The 19,794-nt window shown below is 57.3% G+C and overlaps 1 protein-coding gene across 3 annotated transcripts in view; it reads left to right on the top strand.

Annotated features, from left to right (window-relative positions):
- Positions 1-1,154: 1,154 nt before the first annotated feature.
- Nol4l (nucleolar protein 4-like) overlaps positions 1,155-19,794 on the top strand; it is a 122,779-nt gene continuing 104,139 nt past the window's right edge. For 2 of the 3 annotated variants that reach the window (XR_001783139.2, XM_006499779.3), the window contains exon 1: positions 1,155-1,952. Coding sequence is in view for 2 of the 3 variants with exons in the window: in XM_006499779.3 (XP_006499842.2) it covers positions 1,632-1,952 (321 nt within the window). In the remaining variant the exon portion in view is untranslated. The remainder of the gene's footprint in view (positions 1,953-19,794) is intronic. The other variant, NM_001134300.2, reaches the window with a different exon arrangement.

Raw genomic sequence — 19,794 nt, 5'->3', positions numbered from 1 at the left:
TCACACCCCATCTCCCTCTTTCTCATGACCTTGAGTAGATCAGGCCACCTCTCGAATCCCGAGGCCCCCTTCTCTAAGATGGGGATGGCTTCACAGCTGCCAGGGCCTGGCACACAATTGTCTCAATGACTCGGGTATGGGCACCTTGGAGTTCTTAGGCAGAAAATGATCCTGTTCTGGGACTCAACTCTTGAGTGATAATGTGTCTGTAAGAGTGGCCTGATGACATGGGGGTGGCCGCCAGGGGACAGCAGAAAGGATAATGCAGTAATTTCTTATGCCCTGATAAGAAAGGAAGGCAGAAATCTTCGAGGATTGACTTGAACCTTTATTTATGCTTATAATTCATAGGGGAGGAGGAAGTTCTACACTGGTCAGATCTGCTCAGGTGGGAGGGGGTGTGAGATCACTAAGTTTATTCTCCAAGGGATTCTAGGCCAAGGTGCATCCGGGAAGGTCAGGCTTCTCAGAATGGGTTTGTGGGTGTGTTCAAGGTCTTCAGAGGCTCAGTGAGGTTGGCACCAGGAAGGCCACCGGACAAGGTGACTTCTATAGGGCCTGGGGCTACCCACCCCCACCTACACTAAGGCAAGGCCGGCCAATCTTGGGGGAATTCAGATGAGGTGGAAGGAGAGAAAGTTTGGGGGTCCAAAGGGTGGTGGCTTGGGGTCCCCCCCCCGGGGGAACATTCCTATTCTGGCACCCATACTGACACCAGAGCGGTCAGGCCAATTGCAGGAGTGAGGAGAGGAGCCTGTCCCACACCGCCAGGGTTGGGCTACCTCGGCTAAGACGACCCAATCGGGGAGGCTGGGGACGCCAGTGTCTGGGCTATGATCTGTGCCCTACTGCCTGCGGGACAGTCAGCCCGTCCCGACAGAGTGCGGCCTTCCAGGCTGTGGGCCGAACCAGCCGGATGGAACACGATCCCTAGCTGGGTACCGCGCGCCTGCCGCTGCTGCCCTCCCGGCCGCTGCGGGTGCAGCAGCCCCCGCGCCCCCAGGGGCCGGGCCGGGCGGGGCTGGGCGCGCGGGCGCGGGAGGGAGGGGGGCGGGCGGCGGCGCAGCCTGCGCCGCTCTAACAGGTGGGATCCCGCGGCGTGGTGGAGGCGGGCGCGGGAGGAGGAGGAGGAGGAGGAGGAAGAGCAGCAGCAGCGGGAGCCCCAGCCGGAGCCAGAGCAGGAGCAGGATGAGCCGCGCAAGCTGACAGCCACCGCTGCCGCCCGCGCCCAGGCTCGGTCTCGCTCCCCGTGCCCGGGGCCGCTCCCCGCCTCCCGCCTCCCCTGGCCGCCCGCGGGGCGGCCCGCCCCCTCTGCACCTCCGGGCCCGGAGCTGCCTCCATCTCTCCTGCATCCCGGCCGGGGGGAGGAGGAGGCGGAGCAGGAGGCGAGTCGGAGCCGCCGCCGCCAACGCCGCCGCCGCCGCCGCCGCCGCCCGAGCAGGACAGAGCGCGCCGCAGCCCCGCGCGTCCGGCCGCCGCCCGCGCCCATCCAGCAGCCGCGCCAGAGCCACACCGCGGGACAGCCCGGGCCGCGGCGCGCCCCTGCCCAGCCCGGCCCAGCCCAGCCCAGTTCCAGCACCGGGCGGCCCGGTGGCCGGCCCGCCCCCGAGGGCGCCGGGCGCGGCGGGAGGATGCCGAAGCCGACGCTGCTGCTGCGCGGGGGCTGGGAGCGCGAGCGCAGCCCCGGGGACTCGGAGCTGGGCCGCCAGTTCCGGGACTGGTGCCTGCGCACCTACGGCGACTCGGCTAAAACCAAGACAGTGACACGCAGCAAATACCAGCGGATCGCCGAGGTCCTGCAGGGTGGCGGCGGGACCGGCGCGGGCAGCGGCCCGGCGGCGGGCGAGAAAGGCAAGTTCCAGTTCTGGGTGCGCTCCAAGGGCTTCCGCCTGGGCAGCGGCCGGGAACCCAAGATGGGCCAAGTGGTGTATGTGCCGGTCAAGACGGGCTCGGTGAGTGCGCGCGCGGCGGCCGCGGGCTAGTCCCGTGGCCGGGATTGGGGAGGGCGGGGGCGGGGTGGGGGTGTGGATGTGTGTCCGAATGGTGTGTTTCTGGGGTTGTCCGTGTGTCTAGCCCACCCGGGGCGTGCGTGTCCCTGCTCACTAGCCCTCCCTGGCCCGCCCGGGCAGCGCTCGGGGTTTGGGGCGTCCCTGCCCCCTCTGCGCCGCTGATCGGGCCATGGCCGTGACGGGCGGGCTGTCCCGGGCTGCTCACCCCAGCGTGTTCTGTCCTCTCGTCCCCTCCCCTCCCCCTTTCCCCCCAGCCAGCAGGCGGCTGCTACGGAGCTCCAGCCTCCCCCCCTCCCGCCCGGAGGCCGCCTGTCCCGGGCGCCTCGCGCTCCCGCCCCCGGGCCGGCTGGGCGGTGTGTGTGTGCGTGTGTGTGTGTGTGTGTGTGTGCGCGCGCGCGTGTATCTATGTGTGTGTGTGTAGGGTGGTGCTGCGGGGGTGGGGAGGCAGGGGCAGCGGCGGGACGGGGAGTCCACTGGGCCTCCCCGCACTAGGGGAGGGGGCTAGCCCTGGCACTGTCGCCCCGACCCCACCCGGCACTGGCCCGGGGAGGGGCAGCCAGAGCCGCAGCCTGGCGCAGGAGCAGCCTCCCAAGGGTGGGTGGGGCGTCCCCGCCGCCCCCCGGGCCCCGCGCTCCCCCCACCCTGGGACGGGGGCGGCATGACCTATTCATCCCCTCCCCTCCCCCGTCTCTCAGGCTGGCCCGGTTGGCGCTGGGGAGGGGGGCGGGTAACCGCAGCCCCGGGAAAGGAGGCTGGTGGCCAGTGGCCGGGCGGGGGCATCCCCTTCGGTTCGGGGCGCCCCGAGAGGGCGTGAGGCTTGGGCCCCGCGGCTCCCCCCTCCGGGACCTCATTGTTCTGCAGAGGGTGGGGGCTGGGGGGGGGCGGCTGCTCTCGGGGCGCTGCTGAGCTTTGAACTTTCCGTTGCCCAGACCTTCGGGTAGTGTGTTCGGTCCCCGGCCCGGTCGGGCCAGCCTAGCTCTCCTCCCCGCCGCCCCTCCCTGGCCTCGCCCGGCCGGAGCACTAGAGCCCGGCCGCCCCGCGCCGGCCTCCCTCCTCCCTGTTCCCCCGCTCCCCCCTCCGCGCTCCTCCCCCGTCCGGCGCGCCCGCCCCGCGCTCAGCCCTGTCCCCGGCCGGAGCGGGCTCTTCACACACAATTGATTCGGTCGTTACGAAAAGTGCACTTGTCCCCTCCCCCTCCGGCGGCCGCCCGGGCCGGGCCCGCGGGGTGAGGGGACCGCGAGGGAGGGAGGCAGGAGGCAGAGTGGAGCCCGAGGCGCCTCCCCCCACCCCCCCGCGCCCAGGGGACGGGGCTGCAGGCCGCGGGGAGTGGGAGCCGCGAGCGCAGAGGGCTGGCGGCCCATCTGCGAGGAGCGCTGATAACCGCGCCGCTGCCGCTGCGGCCGCCAGCAGCCCATCTGCGCCGCTGCCGCCTCCGGCCGGCCGGGTAACAGGGGGCAGGGCCGAGGGGCGCGCCCGCCGGCTTCCCGGAGCGGGAGGGTGGGCCGAGTCCCTACAGCGTGGGTTACGGAACCCCAAATAAATGGACACTCGTCTTCAAACCCAGGGAGTCTGGGTCATTGTCCCCTGCTCCGATGTATCAAGGATCCTCCCCCATCCAAATCACTGTCCATTTGCCCTTAAGGACAGGTGAGCTGTCACCCCTTCCCACCTGCCAGTTTGCGACTTCCACTTGGTTCGTCCCATCACGAGGACCGTCCACCCCCCCATCCCCAATCAAGGTGGCTCTTCCTAGGGCAGCCACCCACCAGACTGTTAGCTAGATCCCTGCCTTAAGCCTTCAGGGCTTCTCCAGGTCAGTCCCCACCTCATCTTTCTCCTGGCTACCTTTCCCAGCAGCTTAGAGTCTTTCCCCAACTCCTTTTCAGACTGAGGCAGGATCCCCAGTCCACCCACTATTGGGGTTCAGGGGAACTCCCACACCTGGCTTGCTGTCTTTCTGTGGGTCACCCACTTCCTTAGGGTGTGGGAATCATGAGATGGTTTGTCCATCCCTTTATTCCACACAGCTGCCAATGCCAGAACACCCCTTCCCATCCACTTGCGGAAGCTGGTGCTAGGCCTGGGCTCAGGTCCTGGGTGAGCTAGCTAGCAGCTTCAGATCTTTCCCGAAGCCCACTCGGTCTACCTTGCTTGCCTTTTACAGCAGGGACCTGACAAGCCTCCACCCTGGCCCCAAGACCAATAATAAACCTTCCCCTAGGGGACCACCTGCCTGGGAGGCAGAGAACCGGGGACCCAGGCCTCCCTGCCCAGGCTGCCAGAGGGATGACAAACACAACAGGCATGCCCTCCTGTGACAGCCTGTTCCTCCAGTTCCCCATGCCGGCTTGCCTAGCCTGCCTGTCCCCAGAGAACCTGTTAGTTACCTGCCACTTGCCTAGCCAGCCAGAGCCAGCCACTGGAGATGCCTAGAGCGTTGCCGCCCCATCACCAGGTCTCTTCCTCGGGTGCCGTTATAATTTTTCCATGTCCATTTTCCTTTTAGCTGGTCTAAGAAGCAGACCCTGCTGGGAATTCTGAGGCAGCCGCGGCCTCTTCCGAGGAGGGACTGAATGGGACCTTTTTTGAAAGATGTAAAGGTCATCTCTCAGCCTTTACTCACACACACACACACACACACACACACACACACACACACACATGTGCGGACATGCACATGGAGTTGAAGTTGCCCTTGCTTCTGGTGTCAGTGGAGATTTTGTAGTTTTGTCTTCTGTAGGTTTTTGTGAAGGTCATTGGGCCATAAACCTTTGTCTGTGACATTTATTCCGAGTCTCCAGGCCTTGGGGGTAGTCCCCAGGCTTTTGAGGTTTACACTGGGCGTTTGGGGTGGGTGAGCAACTTCTCCTGGGACACCTGACTAGCGGGAAAGACAGGTACAGCTAACTAAGTGATGTAGAGAGGGAAGGCTGGCAGGAAATGTCAGGGAATTGGGGAGCCAGAGATAAGCCCAAGTATGGCTTCGTAGTCAAGGAGTCACCATCCTGTGTGCCTTCTTAACCTCCTCAGGTCCCCTCCCCTCCCCCTACAGTTCTAGGAGAAGCTGTGGTCAGGGCTGGTTCCCAGCTTCCAGGCTAGCTTCGGGCTTCGGGTCTATGATCTGACACTTGTCCTGTCCCATCTGGCCCTGAGCTTTTCTGGGTGTGTGTGTGTGACAAAGGCTTAATCTGTCCGGACGGGCCAGGGCAGAGAGGAGGGCGCAGGGAATTACACTCAGCAGGGCCTCCTGCAGCTGGGGCCCACTTGGGGGTGGGGCTTGGCGCGGGAGGGCCGCCTAGCTTGGGGGAGGCAGGCTGGTCTCAGTGTGCAGGTTGTCACAGGAAGTGGAAGGTGCAGGCAGAAGACTGAGAGAGGGCGGAGTCCCTCACTGGTGCTCATGGGGATAAGATCTTTCTATGATAAGAGCTAGCCAGGGCCTCTGGCTGGGCAAAGCCTGGTTAGGCGGTACTCTTTCTTGTGTTTGGCTGGCTTTGACCACATTGGTGGCAAAAGCAGGGGAAGTGAACCCCTTGGAGGGAAGACCCTCGGATTTTGTTCCAGCCACATGACCCGCTCCTCTTCTTTTCACCTGGCCTCTGAGTGGGACTGGCCTTGGGACCTGGGAGGGTCACAGATTAGGCTGGGGTAGGACCCTGAGCCAGCTGCCAATTCCCAGGTCAAGAGAGCCCCAAGGTTCTTTGGAGAGAAATTGTCTCAGCCCAAGAGCATCAACTTCCAGTACACAAGCTGAAGCCCCTAGGGAGAGGCAGCTCCATTGGTGGAGTGTTAGGATCGGGGGCACAGGTCTCTGAGTTCCACCATGGCCTCTCCTGGGCCCAGCACATGCTCTGGATCCCACCATGAGTGCCCTATTCCTCCAGGGTCCCCTCGGTGATTGCCCAACTTCACTGTCAACACCAGGCTTCTGCGAGCTGGACCCCAGGTGTTGCGCTGGCCAAATTGACTAATGGTGGTCTTTTCCCAGTTTGCAGATGACGTTCATTTAGTGGAAAGCATTTTCACAGTCTGAAGTCTTCCTCCCCAGAGCTTTTGTGTAAACCTTTGGCACCTGCGGCCACTGGCCTGGGCGGGAAAGGGCCTCTAATGCTGTAGTGTAACACTGTAACAGGCTTCCACTGAGTAACAACAGGCTTTGACCTTCAGTGGGATACCTACCTCCCTCAGTGTTCTTTCCTTTTCATCCTAGCCCCCCTCTCTCCCCCTTCCCCGTCCCCCTTTCCCTCTCTCCCTCTCTCCTACCTCCTTCTTCCTTCTCCTCCTCCTCCTTTTTTTTTTTCCTCTTTTAGACATGGTCTCACTGTGTAGCCCCTGGCTAGACTGGAACTCTGTATAGACTAGGTTGGTTTCAAACTTGCAGAGATCTGTCTGATTATGTCTGTCTAGTGCTGGGGTTAAAGGCCAGAGCCCGTGTGGCACCTGTTTCTCAGTAGGCCTACTGTGTGCTTGTCACTGTGTTGAGTGAGATGCTGCCTCAGCTTGTGGAAATCTCACAGCAGCTTAGAGGCCAACACTGCTATTATCATCACCTGACAGAGACGTAAACTGAAGCTTAGGGAACTTAGGAAATTTCCCTAGGCCATACTAGTGAGTGGGTGGGCCTTGGGACTGGGTACTAACACATATACATTTCTGTTCTGACTCTGAGGAATACTGCTACCTAACTTAATTTAAATGTCTAAGCCTTTCATGATAGGCCCTTACATTTTAGTCTGAATTTGTTTAGAAGAATACCTCTGGTCAAGATGTCTGGTACTGTAGATTGGTGCCATGTAAGATGTCTGGGGCTTTCCTGGACACAATGGGAAAAGCTTGGGGGAGAAAGGTCTCTGTTACCCTGGGTCTCCGGGGACTTTGGGGACAGAGTTGACAGTGGTGTCTGGTACAGGCCCCATTTAGATTTCTCAGGAGTGGCAGAAGGAAGCCTTTTTATTAATTAAGCATCCATAATTTGGGTAACAGGGTCCTAGAACCTAGGGGAGGCATTTTTGAGCTAAGTGCCATTTGGATGCTGAGTGCCAGGCCATGACTTTCTGAGGTTTCTTCTCTGGCTCTGGGTTGCTCCTCTGTGGTGGGGACAATGTGTACTCTTCTTCCTCCACTAAGTAGTCTGCCCTCTCCTTTGTGACCTGAGGCACTACCTTCCTGTCCAGAAAGCCAGACCTTGAAACTGCTCCTGGGAGCCACTGGTGGGTGGGTTGGAAGCAGTTGGAGTGTGGAGACCTGTGGCTAGGGCTTTTCGGGCACAAAAGGTGCCGGCTTCAGACAAGCCTTGGCTTCAATGAGGCAGCTCTTATCTTAGAGATTATACCACTGATGACACTGTACATGAGTGTGGGACCATGGGCTAGAACATATGTGCGCAGTGTACATACACACGTCAGCTCCGTGGGTATGCCTATCAGCGTGTTGGCTGAGGATGCTGGCGGGAGTGTGTGTGTGTATGCCGGGGTACGGGTGCATGCAGGTGGAGGGAGGCAGTATGCTTATGATGTCTTCGGCTGTGATCGTCTGTGTTGGCAGATGTGGGAGCACCTGGGGTGCTGCGCTGGCAGACCATGGTGTGACTGTGTGTGAGGTTCTGATGGAAAGCCCTGGCTGGCTGGTGGTATGCTGCTCGTGGTGTGTGTGTGTGTGTGTGATTATAGCCAGGCTAGCCCAAGTGGCCATCCTGACTCTGGTGTGTCCCTGTTGGCCAGTTGACTCGAAGTAAAAGAGAGTGACTGGAGGATAAGGCCTTAACAGCCCCCTCCCACCCCCAGGTTCAAAGTCCAATTCCTAGGGCAGAATGGAGGCTTCTGGGACAGGGTGTGAATAGGAACTAGACGTGAGTAGATTAGATCCCATGGACAGGATCTCGGTGGTACCTACAGGTTCCCAGGTGCCCTGCCTGGGTCTTCAATCCTCAGTTTCCTTGTCTGGAAATCAGGCAAAGGATACAGGACCTGGACAACCTGGGAAAGCGGCGGCTGTCCTTGAGGACGGTGGTTGAGGAATGTGCTCAAGGTCACCCTGCTAGTGTGAAAACCAGGCCTGGCCCCTGAGCGCCAAAGGAGGCAGAGGGGTGGGAGGAAGCGAGGCTGCAGCCTGTTGTGGCCACTGGCTTGTTAGAGTAAGTACCGCACTTAGATACTGGGTGAGACTGGGGCATAGGCTTTGCAGCCACAGGGCCAAGGGGCTGCGTCCCTGTTCCATCCTCACCTGTGGGACTGGTGTGAAGTTCACGTCCCAAGGCACATGGAGCCTGCGGCAGGCAGCAAGTGGTAGGGAAAGTGAGCTTCTGCCTCAGCTCTCTGAGCCTTACTCTTCTCATCTGGAAAATGGAGACAGTGATGAAAGCTGTCACGGATGCTCAAAAGGACTGTGGAGGTGGAGATCCAGCCTCGTCCCATCCCTGGCACTCAGTAGGCAGCTGCCAGGGTTTGGTCCTTGAGATTGTGTTGGAGGCATCTCTGTGCTGTGCCATCGGGAGTCTGGCAAACGTGGCGGGAACTGAGTGAAGCCCCTTCCTTTGTATCCCTCTTCGGTGCAAGGAAGATGGAGGCTCCCATGTGGGAGATTTACCACAACCTGGTAGGTCCTGTTGAGTGCCCCACCCACCACATACTAAGCTATTAGGCCAGGGTCTGAGAAGATCTCCCAGTCACCCAAGCCCCTACCATGTGCCAATTAATTAATGTGCCCCCTGAAACCTGGGACTAGAGAGGTCAGAAGCCCTTCCTGGGTCCCCGCCCCCACCCCCCAACCCCCAAGCAGGGCTCAGGCGCCAGAGCTCTGTCTGGCTCTGTCTGAGCTGTGGGAGGGTAGCTGCAGAGTGTCCTCAGCCTCCGCCCACCCCAGGCTTACAGAGCCCTTGCCCGAGGGCCATTCTGAGGCTTCCAGACCTCCATCAGCCCTTCCACCTGCTGGCCCAGCCTAGGGAGGCAGATGCCATCCTCCCTCCCTCCCTCCCTCCCTCCTCCCCTTTCCCCTTCTCTTGGTCCTGATCAGCTGCAGCTGCAGGCCTGGCCTGGGCAGCCTCAGGGGGTTGGGAGGCTGGAGGGAAGCTGCTTGGCTCTGGAGGACAAGGTCACCAACCTCTCAGTCTTCTCTTCTCTTGGCCAACCCCGGGGACCTGGGGCTCCTCTGATGCAGATAGGAAAAGTGAGGCAGCACAGAGGGAATCCACTGGTGGTCCTGCAGAATCCAGAGCTGAGCAAAAATCTGGTTGTGAAAGCCAAGTCGTGCCCCCTCCTCTCCTCCCCTGTTGCTCAGCCCCTCTGTCACATCTGGCTCCTGTACCCTGTCTTTCTGAGCCACATTACATCTAGGAAGGGTTTTTTTTGTTTTGTTTAGTTTTGATTTTGTTGTTGGTGGTGGTTTTTTTTTTCTTTTTGTTTTTTCTCTTCATCTTATCTTTGTCTCCTTACCCTTTTCTTCTTCATCTTATCTTTGTCTCATTTGAAAACTCCTGGTACTGTCTTCAGCAACTCACACACCACCACATCTGTGCCTCCTTCCCCGTCCCCAGCCCTGACCAGCCTGGAGGGGCATCAGCTTACTACTGGCTCCCACCTCCACTCTGGCCAGAGGATCTCTTCCTCATTCATACACCCAGAGGAGACTTCGAGAAAAGCAAAAGCCAGGTTCTATCGTTCTGTTCAGAGCCCTCCAGGACTTTTACCTTCTTCCTGGACTTATTGGCACATACCCGTAATGTGACCCTCAGCATTCAGAAGAAGGACAGCTTAAACACAACCTGGGCAATATAGTGAGATTCAGCTCAGAAACAAACCACAAAACCCCACCTCACTCAACCTAAGGGTGGAAGTCCCAGAGCCCCGTGTGTCTGGCTAGCTACCTACTGCCCTTGTGCCTGCTGTCTTTATAGCTTTTCATTCTTCCTTATCCATCTGGCCACACCCTGCTGGCTTCTGCTATTTTGCAAGTGCAGTAGACCCCAGGGCCCTTGCACTGGCTAACCCCAACCACCCGCCTTGACCCCAGGATTCTGTGTGACTGGCAAGCTCGGTCTTCTTACAATCTTTGCTAAATGTCACCTTTTCACAGAGACCTCCTTGAGGTCTCTTGGATGCTGTCCCCATCTCTCGATCTTCCTGTCACCCTTATCTGCTGGGGTAGACAGTACTGCTTCAGTGTTCTCCCTCAAGGTGACAGCTTTAGCAGGGCTCTGTGTATTTGGTTTACTTTGCATCCTAATGGCCTGGAATAGCCCCTGCTCCTGAGGGAGGGCGTTTCCCTGCAAGGAAGGGTTATTTATGCTTCCCTCTGAGTAGGGTTCTGAGAACTGTCTGTCCAGTCCTGCACTTCAGGGCCCCAGAGGCCCCAGAGCCATTCCCAATCTTCAACCCATGAATGTCTGGAAAGTCCTCGGAGAACTGACCTCTGACCTAGGCCTTAAGGTACCCAAAGTATCTTTCAGTGAGAGAAGAGATAAAGAGGTTGGCTCAGTGGCCAGGTGGACCAGGTTGATGAGGACTTTGCGGGATGGAATCTGGCTGGCTTTCCCCATGGCTGGGGATAGCAGCTGATTTAGTCTGCTGAGACCAGAACGGCCTCAGAGTCCTGAAGACTGTAATGGGGGAACCTGGATGGGCCAGTTGAAGAAGGACCTGGAAATGCACTCTGGGGAGCAAGGCACCTGCAGGGCAGCCGAGTAAGCGGTAAAGTTAGGTTGATTTAGAAGCTGGGGTTGTGGGCTCTGGAAAAGGAGGGAGAGGGATTCAGTCAGAGAAGCAGCCATGGGAGTTTGCAGGCCTTAGGGACTCACCTTGTAGGAGATGAGAGCAGCTGAGGTTGAGTGGCGTGTGGGGATGGAAAGAAAATACCTAGGAAATAATGGAGGCACGGGAGGCTCTGGATGCGGCTGTAGGGGGTGGGATGGGGTGGGGGTAGAGGGGTAGGGGGTCTTGAACAGACTCTGGTGAGTGGTATCTAAGTGTCCACAAACCCTGTGGTAGCTGAGGGAGGCCAGCGGGAAGCCCCAGTGACTCAGGACTCAGTGGGCCAGCTCAGGAGCTGCCATGTGCACAGGAACCCTGCTAGCCTGGAACCTTCCTGCTGAGTGGGGACGGCCATCCTCCGCTCCTGGGAGGCCTCCGCTCACTAGGGTGGATGACTCAGCGTTTCTCAGCATCTGAGGGCCCAGCAAATGTTCCAACAGACATGGCGCCTTTCCTCATCAGGCCAGGCCTGTAGGGTGTGAGGGGTGGACAAGAACGCACTAGATCCAGGGCCTCATCTGGGGTCTGTCCATGGGCCCGAGCTTCCCCAGTCTTGTGCAGTCGTTAGCCACCTTGAGAGGCTGTTATGACCCCATTCTGCAGGTTAGCAAACCAAGGCACAGCCAGTGCTGAGCACCCAGCTAGGTAGCAACTTCTGTTTCTTCATCAGAAAAATGAGTCTAATGGCGGTTCCTTAGGGTTGAGGAGAAAATTGAGTTACGTTGAGAGGTTGACATTGTCATGGGGGTGTGAAGGGATCTGCACAGGCTCACGGTGCTCACGATTAGGCCAGAGAAGCTATAGGGAAGACCAGAGGATGACAGGACCAATGGCAGACCTGACTTTACAACCCCACTAGTGACTGTGTGACTGTCTGTGTCACACAGTGTGTGTCAGTGTCTGCTCTGATCCTGGCCTTTTGTACTGACAAAGTCTGTACCCTGTGGGTAGGTGGGAAAGTTGCTAGGATGGTTAGAGTAGGTGCTGTGGCCACATCTCAGGCATGGGGGGCGGTGGGAGAGGGGGGGATCCTGCAAAGATCCTAAAGTCAGGCCACTGTCTAGCTCTGGTGACACCTCTTTGAGGCAGCGGGAGAAGCTGGATGGGAGAAGTCAAACCTGGAGCTTCTCTGAAACCCTGGGTTGAGGGGCTGCGGGAGTGGGGGGGGGGCGTTTATGGGTGGTTTTGTTTTGGTGATGTTGTTAGAACCCAAGACCCGTGCCTGCTGCACTCGCAAGCCTTCAGGTTGACGCTGATGCTTTCTTCGTGGAGGTAGAGCAGTGCGGAGCTGGAGGCAGGGGCTGATCTGAGGTAGGGGGCTCTGGCATTTGCTACCCGGCAGTCTTGAGGGCATCCTCTCATTTATCGCATGGAATGATGGGATTGGCTAGTGTAGCACAGTGGTCTTGCTCTTACTTAGCATGAACAAGGTCCTAAGTTCCATTCCCAGCACCACAACATATTGATCTGTGTGTTTGTGTGCCTGTGTGAGTTTATATGCATCATACGTGTGCAGGTGCCCAGGGAGATTAGAGTGCTGAATTTGCTCAAGTTGGAGTTGCAAGTGTTTGTGGGCTGTGTCATGTGGGTGCTGAGAACCGAACCCAGGCCCTTTGTAAGTTCTAGGTTAGGGTATAGAGCATCTACCCCAGGGTGATGGCCATGTAACAGGAAGCTGCTGTCAGGGCTCTGGTGGACTGACCAGTGAGCAGCTGAGCCGCAGCCCTGCCCACAGACCTCTGGGCCTCTGGGCTCAGTGGCCAGCCTCTGGCTGAGTTCTTAACTAGCACTCATTCAGTGACCTTGAGAAAGTCCCTGCCTCCCTTCAAGCTGATTTTCTGTTCTGTGAGTCCAGTGGTCTTGCCTGTGTTGAAGCTCTGGGAAGTAGGGGAGACTCCAAGCAAAGTTCTCAGCCCTGGAATTAAGAGCTGTTCTCTGCTGTGCCTGTCCTGTGGTAAGCAGCAGCTGCAAGGGACTCTGGGATTGAGGGTCAAAGACAAAGCAGCGGGCCAAGGTGGGAGAGAGTGAGGGGTGGAGGGGGTGCAGGGACTTGGGCATGGCAGGGAGGGGCTACTAGGAAGAGGACATCAGCCTCCAGGGTTGATTGGGACCTGGTTCCTAGGTACGGAGTTGTAGGAGGTGAGCTGGTTGGAAGGTGTCTCTCAGGAGGTAGGAGGAAGAACCAGACATCATCCTGGAATCCAGGCTGCCCATTAAGACCTGTGTGTATCCCTGACCTGGGGGCACACACATTGAATCCTAGCACTTGGGGGACAGAAGTGGGCAGATTTCTTAGTTCCAGGACAGCCAGGGCTACACAGAGAAACTGTGTCTCAGACAGACAGACAGGCAGAGCTGTGTGTATGCTCCCTGGAGTCTGGGGTCTTCTAGATTCAAATCCTGTTCCCTTACTAGATGTAAAATCTTATAAACAACTTTTTCAGGTCTCCCTTTCTACATCTGCAAAATGGAAGAGTGATGTTAACGCTGTCTGGGGTTACAGGGATGGTTAGGGGTACATTGAGTCAGTGCCCCCTGCATACTTGCCGAATAGGAACAGTGGTAAGCGTTGGCACAGTTTGTTTGTTGAGTACCTGGGAAGTGCCAAGGCCTGTGCCAGAGACTAGGTGTGCTCAGCCTCTTGTAACTGTCCGTCTGTCTGTCTGTCTTTCTTTCTTTCTTTCTTTCTTTCTTTCTTTTTGTTGTTGTTGTTTTTTTGAGACAGGGTTTCTCTGTGTAGCCTTGGCTGTCCTGGAACTCACTTTGTAGACCAGGCTGGCCTCGAACTCAGAAAGCTGCCTGCCTCTGCCTCCCAAGTGCTGGGATTAAAGGCGTGCGCCACTATGCCCGGCTTCCATCTGTCTTTCTTATCCTCATACTGCTGATAGAGTCAGGCCCAGAGAGCTTAAGTCCATGTGCCAAGGCTGCACAGCTGTAAGAGACAGAGCAGGGACTGGGGACCATATGATGCATCTGGCTTTGGCTCCCCATGTCACCTATCCTTTGACAGACAGCTGGACTGATACCCAAGGGGCCCCAGGATTGTTATGTAGGCTTGGACAGTGACTCTTGCAAAGAGGAGCAGGGTCCTGTGAATTTAAAGGGCAGATTGCTAACTCTAGGTCACATTGTTGCTCCACATCAGCCCAGTGGGGGAAGGTGGTACCAGCTCTAAGGGGAGGAGGCTCTGTCCTTTACAGTGGTGTGGCAGAAGGAGATGCAATTTCAGTCTAGTCACTGGGCTGCCTGCAGCTCCAAGAGGAGACCCATATGGTCTGGATGGTACAGGAGCTCAGGGTGGGGGAGAGGGTGCCATGGAGTAAGGGAGGGATCAGGGGAAATTGTTGTGAGCCTCTGATTCTGGAACTGGGGAAGGAGGGGCTGGGGTTTCCCGGAGAACTGGGGCCCTGTGCACACAGGTGCTTGGGAGAGGCTTGCTTACAGGGAAAGTGTGTGTGCTTGCTTTAAGGCAACAGTAACGCAGCAGCAACCCCCAGTGGCCAGCTCCTGCCCCTGCCCAGGCTCTCCAGTCCTTCAGTGATTGTGTGTCCTTTGGACTCTGGAGCCAGGCTGCCAAGTTTAGATCTTGAGTCTACCTTCTACTTGCTGTGTGGCGTGGGCAGCTTGCTTAACTTCTCTGTTTCAGTTTCTGCATCTGAACGTTGTGGGGTAATTACAGGGCCTGTTTCAGTGAGGGTAGAAGGCTTCACCTTGGGCATGTGATGGGGGTCTGGCTGCTGCTGTCGCTGCCACCGTCTTGGCCACCACTGCTGCTGGTGGTCTTCATTGTTGTGTGTGCATAGCTGTTCACACTTCACATGTAAGTTTCAATGTTTGCTGAGATTCCCCTCTCAGGTCCCAAAGCTCCATTTTTATGCCCCACTCCCTCCCCCTACTGGGGAGGTCAGCTTGAGTTCAGCCCCACAGCTCCAGATCTTGGGGCAGAGCTCTATAGAGGGGTTTACTGGATGCTGTTGGGCCCCAGGACCACACCGCTTCATCCGGGGCTTGTGAGCAGATCCTCTGCCTCTAGACAGAGTTCTTTAGGTGATGATGGATACAGGAGGGGAGGGGGCCAAGGAAAGATCTGTGGTGAGGCCCCGGTGAGGCACAGCCTTTCCTGCATCTCCTCAACCTTGTGATTTTTGGAAAACCTGTGCAACTCTGGCCCTGGGCTCCTGAGAAGAGAGGTCAATGTGGGGAGCTGAGGCCGTGCCTCGGGTATGATGGAGGGCTGGGGTTGTTCACTGAGGACCTAGCTGGCAGGCCCCTGCCCTCAGGAGGATTTGCAGCTGAGCCTGGAATGCTATAGCCTCTTGTGGATCCCAGCAGCGCCGAGAACCCTGCCAGTGTGAGTGGTGGGCAAAGGTGGGGATGAAGGAGCCAGCCTGCTCCTCTGTTCCCTCCTCTGTGCAGCAGAGCCTGGCGGCAGAAGTTTCTGTGCACAGCAGTGGGATGCAGGCAAGGACTTGCATCCCAGGACCCTGCTCATGGCTCTTCATTCTGCAGCAGCTGCAGTTATTTTTTTAAAAGAACAAAGGCTAACACAGAAGTCACCAGCAAGTGTCACAGGGCTGCTGGGCAAGGCCCCACATACGAATCCAGTCTTTGGGAGGTGAGGGTGAGGCAGTCTGAGTGAATCGCACGGCACTGTCTCAGAACACACCCTGGAAGCATCCAACGAAGACCTGAGGAGGGCTGGGTCACCCATTCACCGCCCGGCAGCAGGACCTGCTCAGTTATTCCACCAGGGCATGGGAGTAAGGGGTGGGCACTGCACAGACATGACATCCTACCTCCAAGAATATGAAGGCTAAGGCTGGGGAACTGGCAGCCAGTCCTGTCCTGATGGTGCCAGCCCCGTGGCCACTTCTGCCAACAATCTCCAGTGCCAACCGGCTGCCCCCTATCTGGCTACTCTGGGAAGTAGAACTCTGAGGGTGTGAGGAGTGAAGGGCCTTTGCTGCCACCTCACCCTGATTCTTGTCCCTTCCCTTGGTGGTAATGTTGATGGTGATGGAGTATAGTGATAATGCCGATGGCTATGATGATGGTGATGATAGTGGTTGTGATATGCTGGTGCTGATGGGTGATGCTTATGCTGGTGGTGGTGATGATCATAGTGGGGAATGGTAATAGTGATACTGCTGATGGTGGTGCTGGTGATGATGATGGTGGTGATAAGGAGGTAGTTATAATGGTAGTAATGGTGGTTGTAATGAGGGCACTAGCGATGATGAGACAGTCATGGTGGTGGTGGTGATAATGGGTTGGTAGCTTATACCTGCAAGCCATGGTGGCGATGACAGGACTATAGGAGTGGGTCAGCTCACAGTTCAGCGAGTGCTCATGGGACCGTCTGCCCTAAGCGTTTCCTGTGCATTTGTACATTGCCTCCTGCACCAGTCCTGCATGGCCTGGAGCTCTTACACAACTTGCCAAGGCCCCCGTGAGCCGGAAGTGAGCTCAGGCAGGCTGCTTGACCAGCAGCCACTTCAGCTATGGCCCTTTGCCATTTGCAGCACGCGGCCACCTCCTTGGTCTCCTCAGGCCCCGTTCTTGCTTTCTGGGACCAGCACAGAGGGGGAAGGGGGCTAAGGCTGACCTGTCCCAGCAGGCTTTGTGTCTGCTTGTCTTCCCTATAGCACCTTGTCTGAGGGGGCAGAGCCACCCTCTGTGAGGCCACCCGAGAAAGTCCCTATCCACAGGTGATGGCTTCTCAAGGGGGGGTGGGGTGGGTGGGTCTCACCTCGCAACTCAGGAGGCAGAGAAGAGAAGATTCTGTCTTTTCACCCACTCTGGGATTTGGAGTGGGCGTGGCTGGCAGAGGCTAGGGCCCTCTGCAGGGGGTACTGTTCTCAGGAAGGGAGGCACCCAGGCCTGTGCTCCCTGTGCTTGCAGATCCATGCTGATCCCTTGTCAGTGAAAGGAAGAGACTGGTCTAGAGGCAGAAGGCCAGGATATGAAGGTGGCTTCTATGCTTCCTCAGTGTCCTGGGTCATCCCCCATTCCCACGCCATACTCACTTGTCCAAGCCTTTGCAGTGTGTCTGCTCTGTACCAGGTACTATGCAGTGGAAGTGAAAAGGACAGTCCCTAGGGGCTGACGACATGGCTCCACAGGTAAAGGTGCTTGCTGCCTGATCTCTGGGACTCGCATGGTGTATGGAGAGGACTGACTCCTGGAAGTGGTCACCCTGGCATGCGGGCCTCCCTATCGCCACCTCTCCACCCCCACCCCCACCCCCAATCCCCAAATAAGCAAATTAATAAAAATGAAAAGCAAAAGGAAATCCTTGCCACCAGAGAACTGTCACTCGGCAGGGATGATGGCCCAGTAAACAGGGAGAGTCCCTGGCTTGTCAGGGGCTGGCGAATGCCAGAGAGCGAGTGTGGAGCAGAGGGAGTTTTTAAGAGTGTAGGGAAGGTGTCCCATAATGGCAGTTGACCAAGACCCTGAAGGATGCCAAAAGCTGTGTAGGTGTCTTGTGTGAAAGCCTTCCAGAGAGAAGGAAGAGTGAGCACAGGGCTCTGAGGCAGGGGGTGTTCATGAGTTTGAGCAACAGTGAGGAAACCTAACTCTTGTTGCCTGTGTGTTTGGGAATTAAAAGAACATCTGTTTGTCTGTTTGTTTAGGGTTTTTGAGAGAGTGTTTCACTATGTAGCCCTGGCTGTCTTGGATCTCACTATGTAGACTAAGGCTGGCCTCGAACTCACAGAGGTCTGCTTACCTCTACCTCTCAAGTGCTAGGATTAAATGTGAGCCACTATGACCAGCCAAAATGATTTATGTACCAGATTCCTAATGGAGTCAGGCAGGGAGGGGCCTTGCTGACTGGTTCTTCAATTTTAAGATTTTATTTTATGTATGTGCGTACGCTGTCATGGTCTTCAGACGCACCAGAAGAGGGCTTCGGATCCCATTAGAGATGGTTGTAAGCCGCCATGTGGTTGCTGGGAACGGAATTCAGGACCTCTGGAAGAGCAGCCACTGCTCTCAACTGCTGAGCCATCTCTCCAGCCCCTCTTCGACTCTTAGAGTAGGTTTTATGACTTACAGTGACTCGGAGGCACAATGCAGCCACCTTGACGGCTCACTGGAGTGACTCTTGCCTGCCTGGTTCCTGGATCTGAACTATGGGTGATCTTCAGTGTGACCTTAGACAAATTCAGTGTTCTTCATGGGGACAGGATGCCTATAGCAATGAGATCAGAGAATCCTCCAGAAGGCATGCGGGAGTCCAGCCATGGCCCTAGTGGCAGAGTGTGCTCAGTCAGTGTTTAAAACTAGAGGCCGATCTTCTGCAGGATTCAAATTGTTCTCCTATTTTGCAAGCTTGTCTATTTACGTGAGTCTTTAAGAGTCCTATGAAGAAGAGGGGGCAAGAAATAATGGCTCCACCGGATCCCGGAGTACACACCTGAGCTACCTGCGGCCATAGTGAGCAGCAGCAGGACAGATGGATTCAAACACCAAGGTCTCTTGGCTCCAGGAGCTTCGTGATGCTTGGGGCCTCTTGGATGCTTGTCTGTGGCCAAGAGTGCGCAGGTCTACTTGGCACATATAAGCCAGCAGCATATGACATCCTCCCCCCCACCCCCCGCGCCCTCCCCTAGTAACAGCCACTCAGATTTGTGGTCCAGAGCAGGTTTTGCAAGGCATGGTCAGGAGGGCTGTGGTGTGGTGCTGGTGAAAGGCCAGAGCTGGGAGAAAGGCAGGCCACAGGGGCGTGGGGGTGGGGCAGGTCTGGGACAAGAGGAAGGAGTGCTTCATGTGACTGTCTGCTTGGCCTGGTGCCCATCCAGGGAATGGAGGGCAGGGTCTCCAGACTGTCTTGCCATAGTGCCCCCCTCGATAGCTGCCCCATCAGTGTGTCCGAATTTCAGGGCAGCTACACTAGGGGACATCACAGCCAAGGTAGCTCATATTCTGAAGGGACACACCTGTTCAAGGCAGAGAAGCCAGGACCTGGAGCAGGTCTGCCTGACCCCTAGCCCTCAGGTGCTGGCAGGGGGACTGCTTTCTCCCTTGGCCCACCTACCTGGCTTTCCAGCCCCTGATTCAAAATCCAGCCCAGAAAGCCCAACTCCTTGGTTACTGTAGCCTCGGTCCTCAAATTATTTGGCTTCTGGCCACTGGATCTAGCCCAGCTGTGTACCGGACTTGTAGAGGATACCAGACCGTCCCACTCCTGGGAGAGAGAAGCTAGAGAGCCTGCTTTTAGTTTACCCCTTGAAGGATCCAGACATCCTTTCCCTGGCTCACCAGGAACTCCATTTTCTGGACCCATGTTAATAGATGAAGAAACAGAGGCTCACAGAGCGAGGAGTTTATCTTAAACGTGAGAAGCAGAGCTGAGAACCCTAGGAACACGTGCGGGGTGCTGTGCGGGGGAGGGGGGTGCCAGTGTCTAGCTTGCCACCCTCTGTAGTCCCTTGAGGGCTGAGGTTATTGGTGTGAGCCACCCTCCCCACCCCCCCCCCCCTTTCGTATTCTGTAGCTCCTGCCCTCATGTGGGCAGCTGCAGGGCGGGAGGCACAAGCCGGGCGCACGTGAACAGTGAACAGCACAGAGGGAGGGAGCTGGCCGAATTCTAATCTGGTTTCTTGGTTTCCAAGCTGGGGCTTTGGTCCATCCCCATTGTCTCTCCTACCTCAGTTTCTCACCTGACATGGGCTGAGAGCAACAGCTACTCAGTGAGCAGCAGGTCCAGAGAGGGAGAACTGGTGGACATAGTGGGAGGTGCCTGTTTCCATGGTCCCCCCCCCCCAGGTGTGGTCAGGTGACCCAGCCCTAACTGGAGCTGTGTGCAGATGCTGCTGGGCCTGGCTGGTGACAGGTCCTTGTGGATGGGAAGCTAGCCGCACCAAGGGCGCCTTTGTCCCCTTTGTCTCCTCTCCTGCAAATTAGCAATTACCTTTCTTGCTCCTAGCTCTGCCTTTCCTGGGAGAATTGCTCTGCTGAAGCCACCTGGCTAATTAGTGGGCGGCCACCCGAGACAAGCATGGGGCCTGGCGGTCAGAACTGGGGCTACCAAAGCATGG

This window comes from Mus musculus, chromosome 2, assembly GCF_000001635.26.
Source record: "Mus musculus strain C57BL/6J chromosome 2, GRCm38.p6 C57BL/6J".
Lineage (NCBI taxonomy): Eukaryota > Metazoa > Chordata > Mammalia > Rodentia > Muridae > Mus > Mus musculus.
The sequence above is the reverse complement of the archived record's forward strand: the minus strand, read 5'-3'. Positions and strand labels throughout refer to the sequence as shown.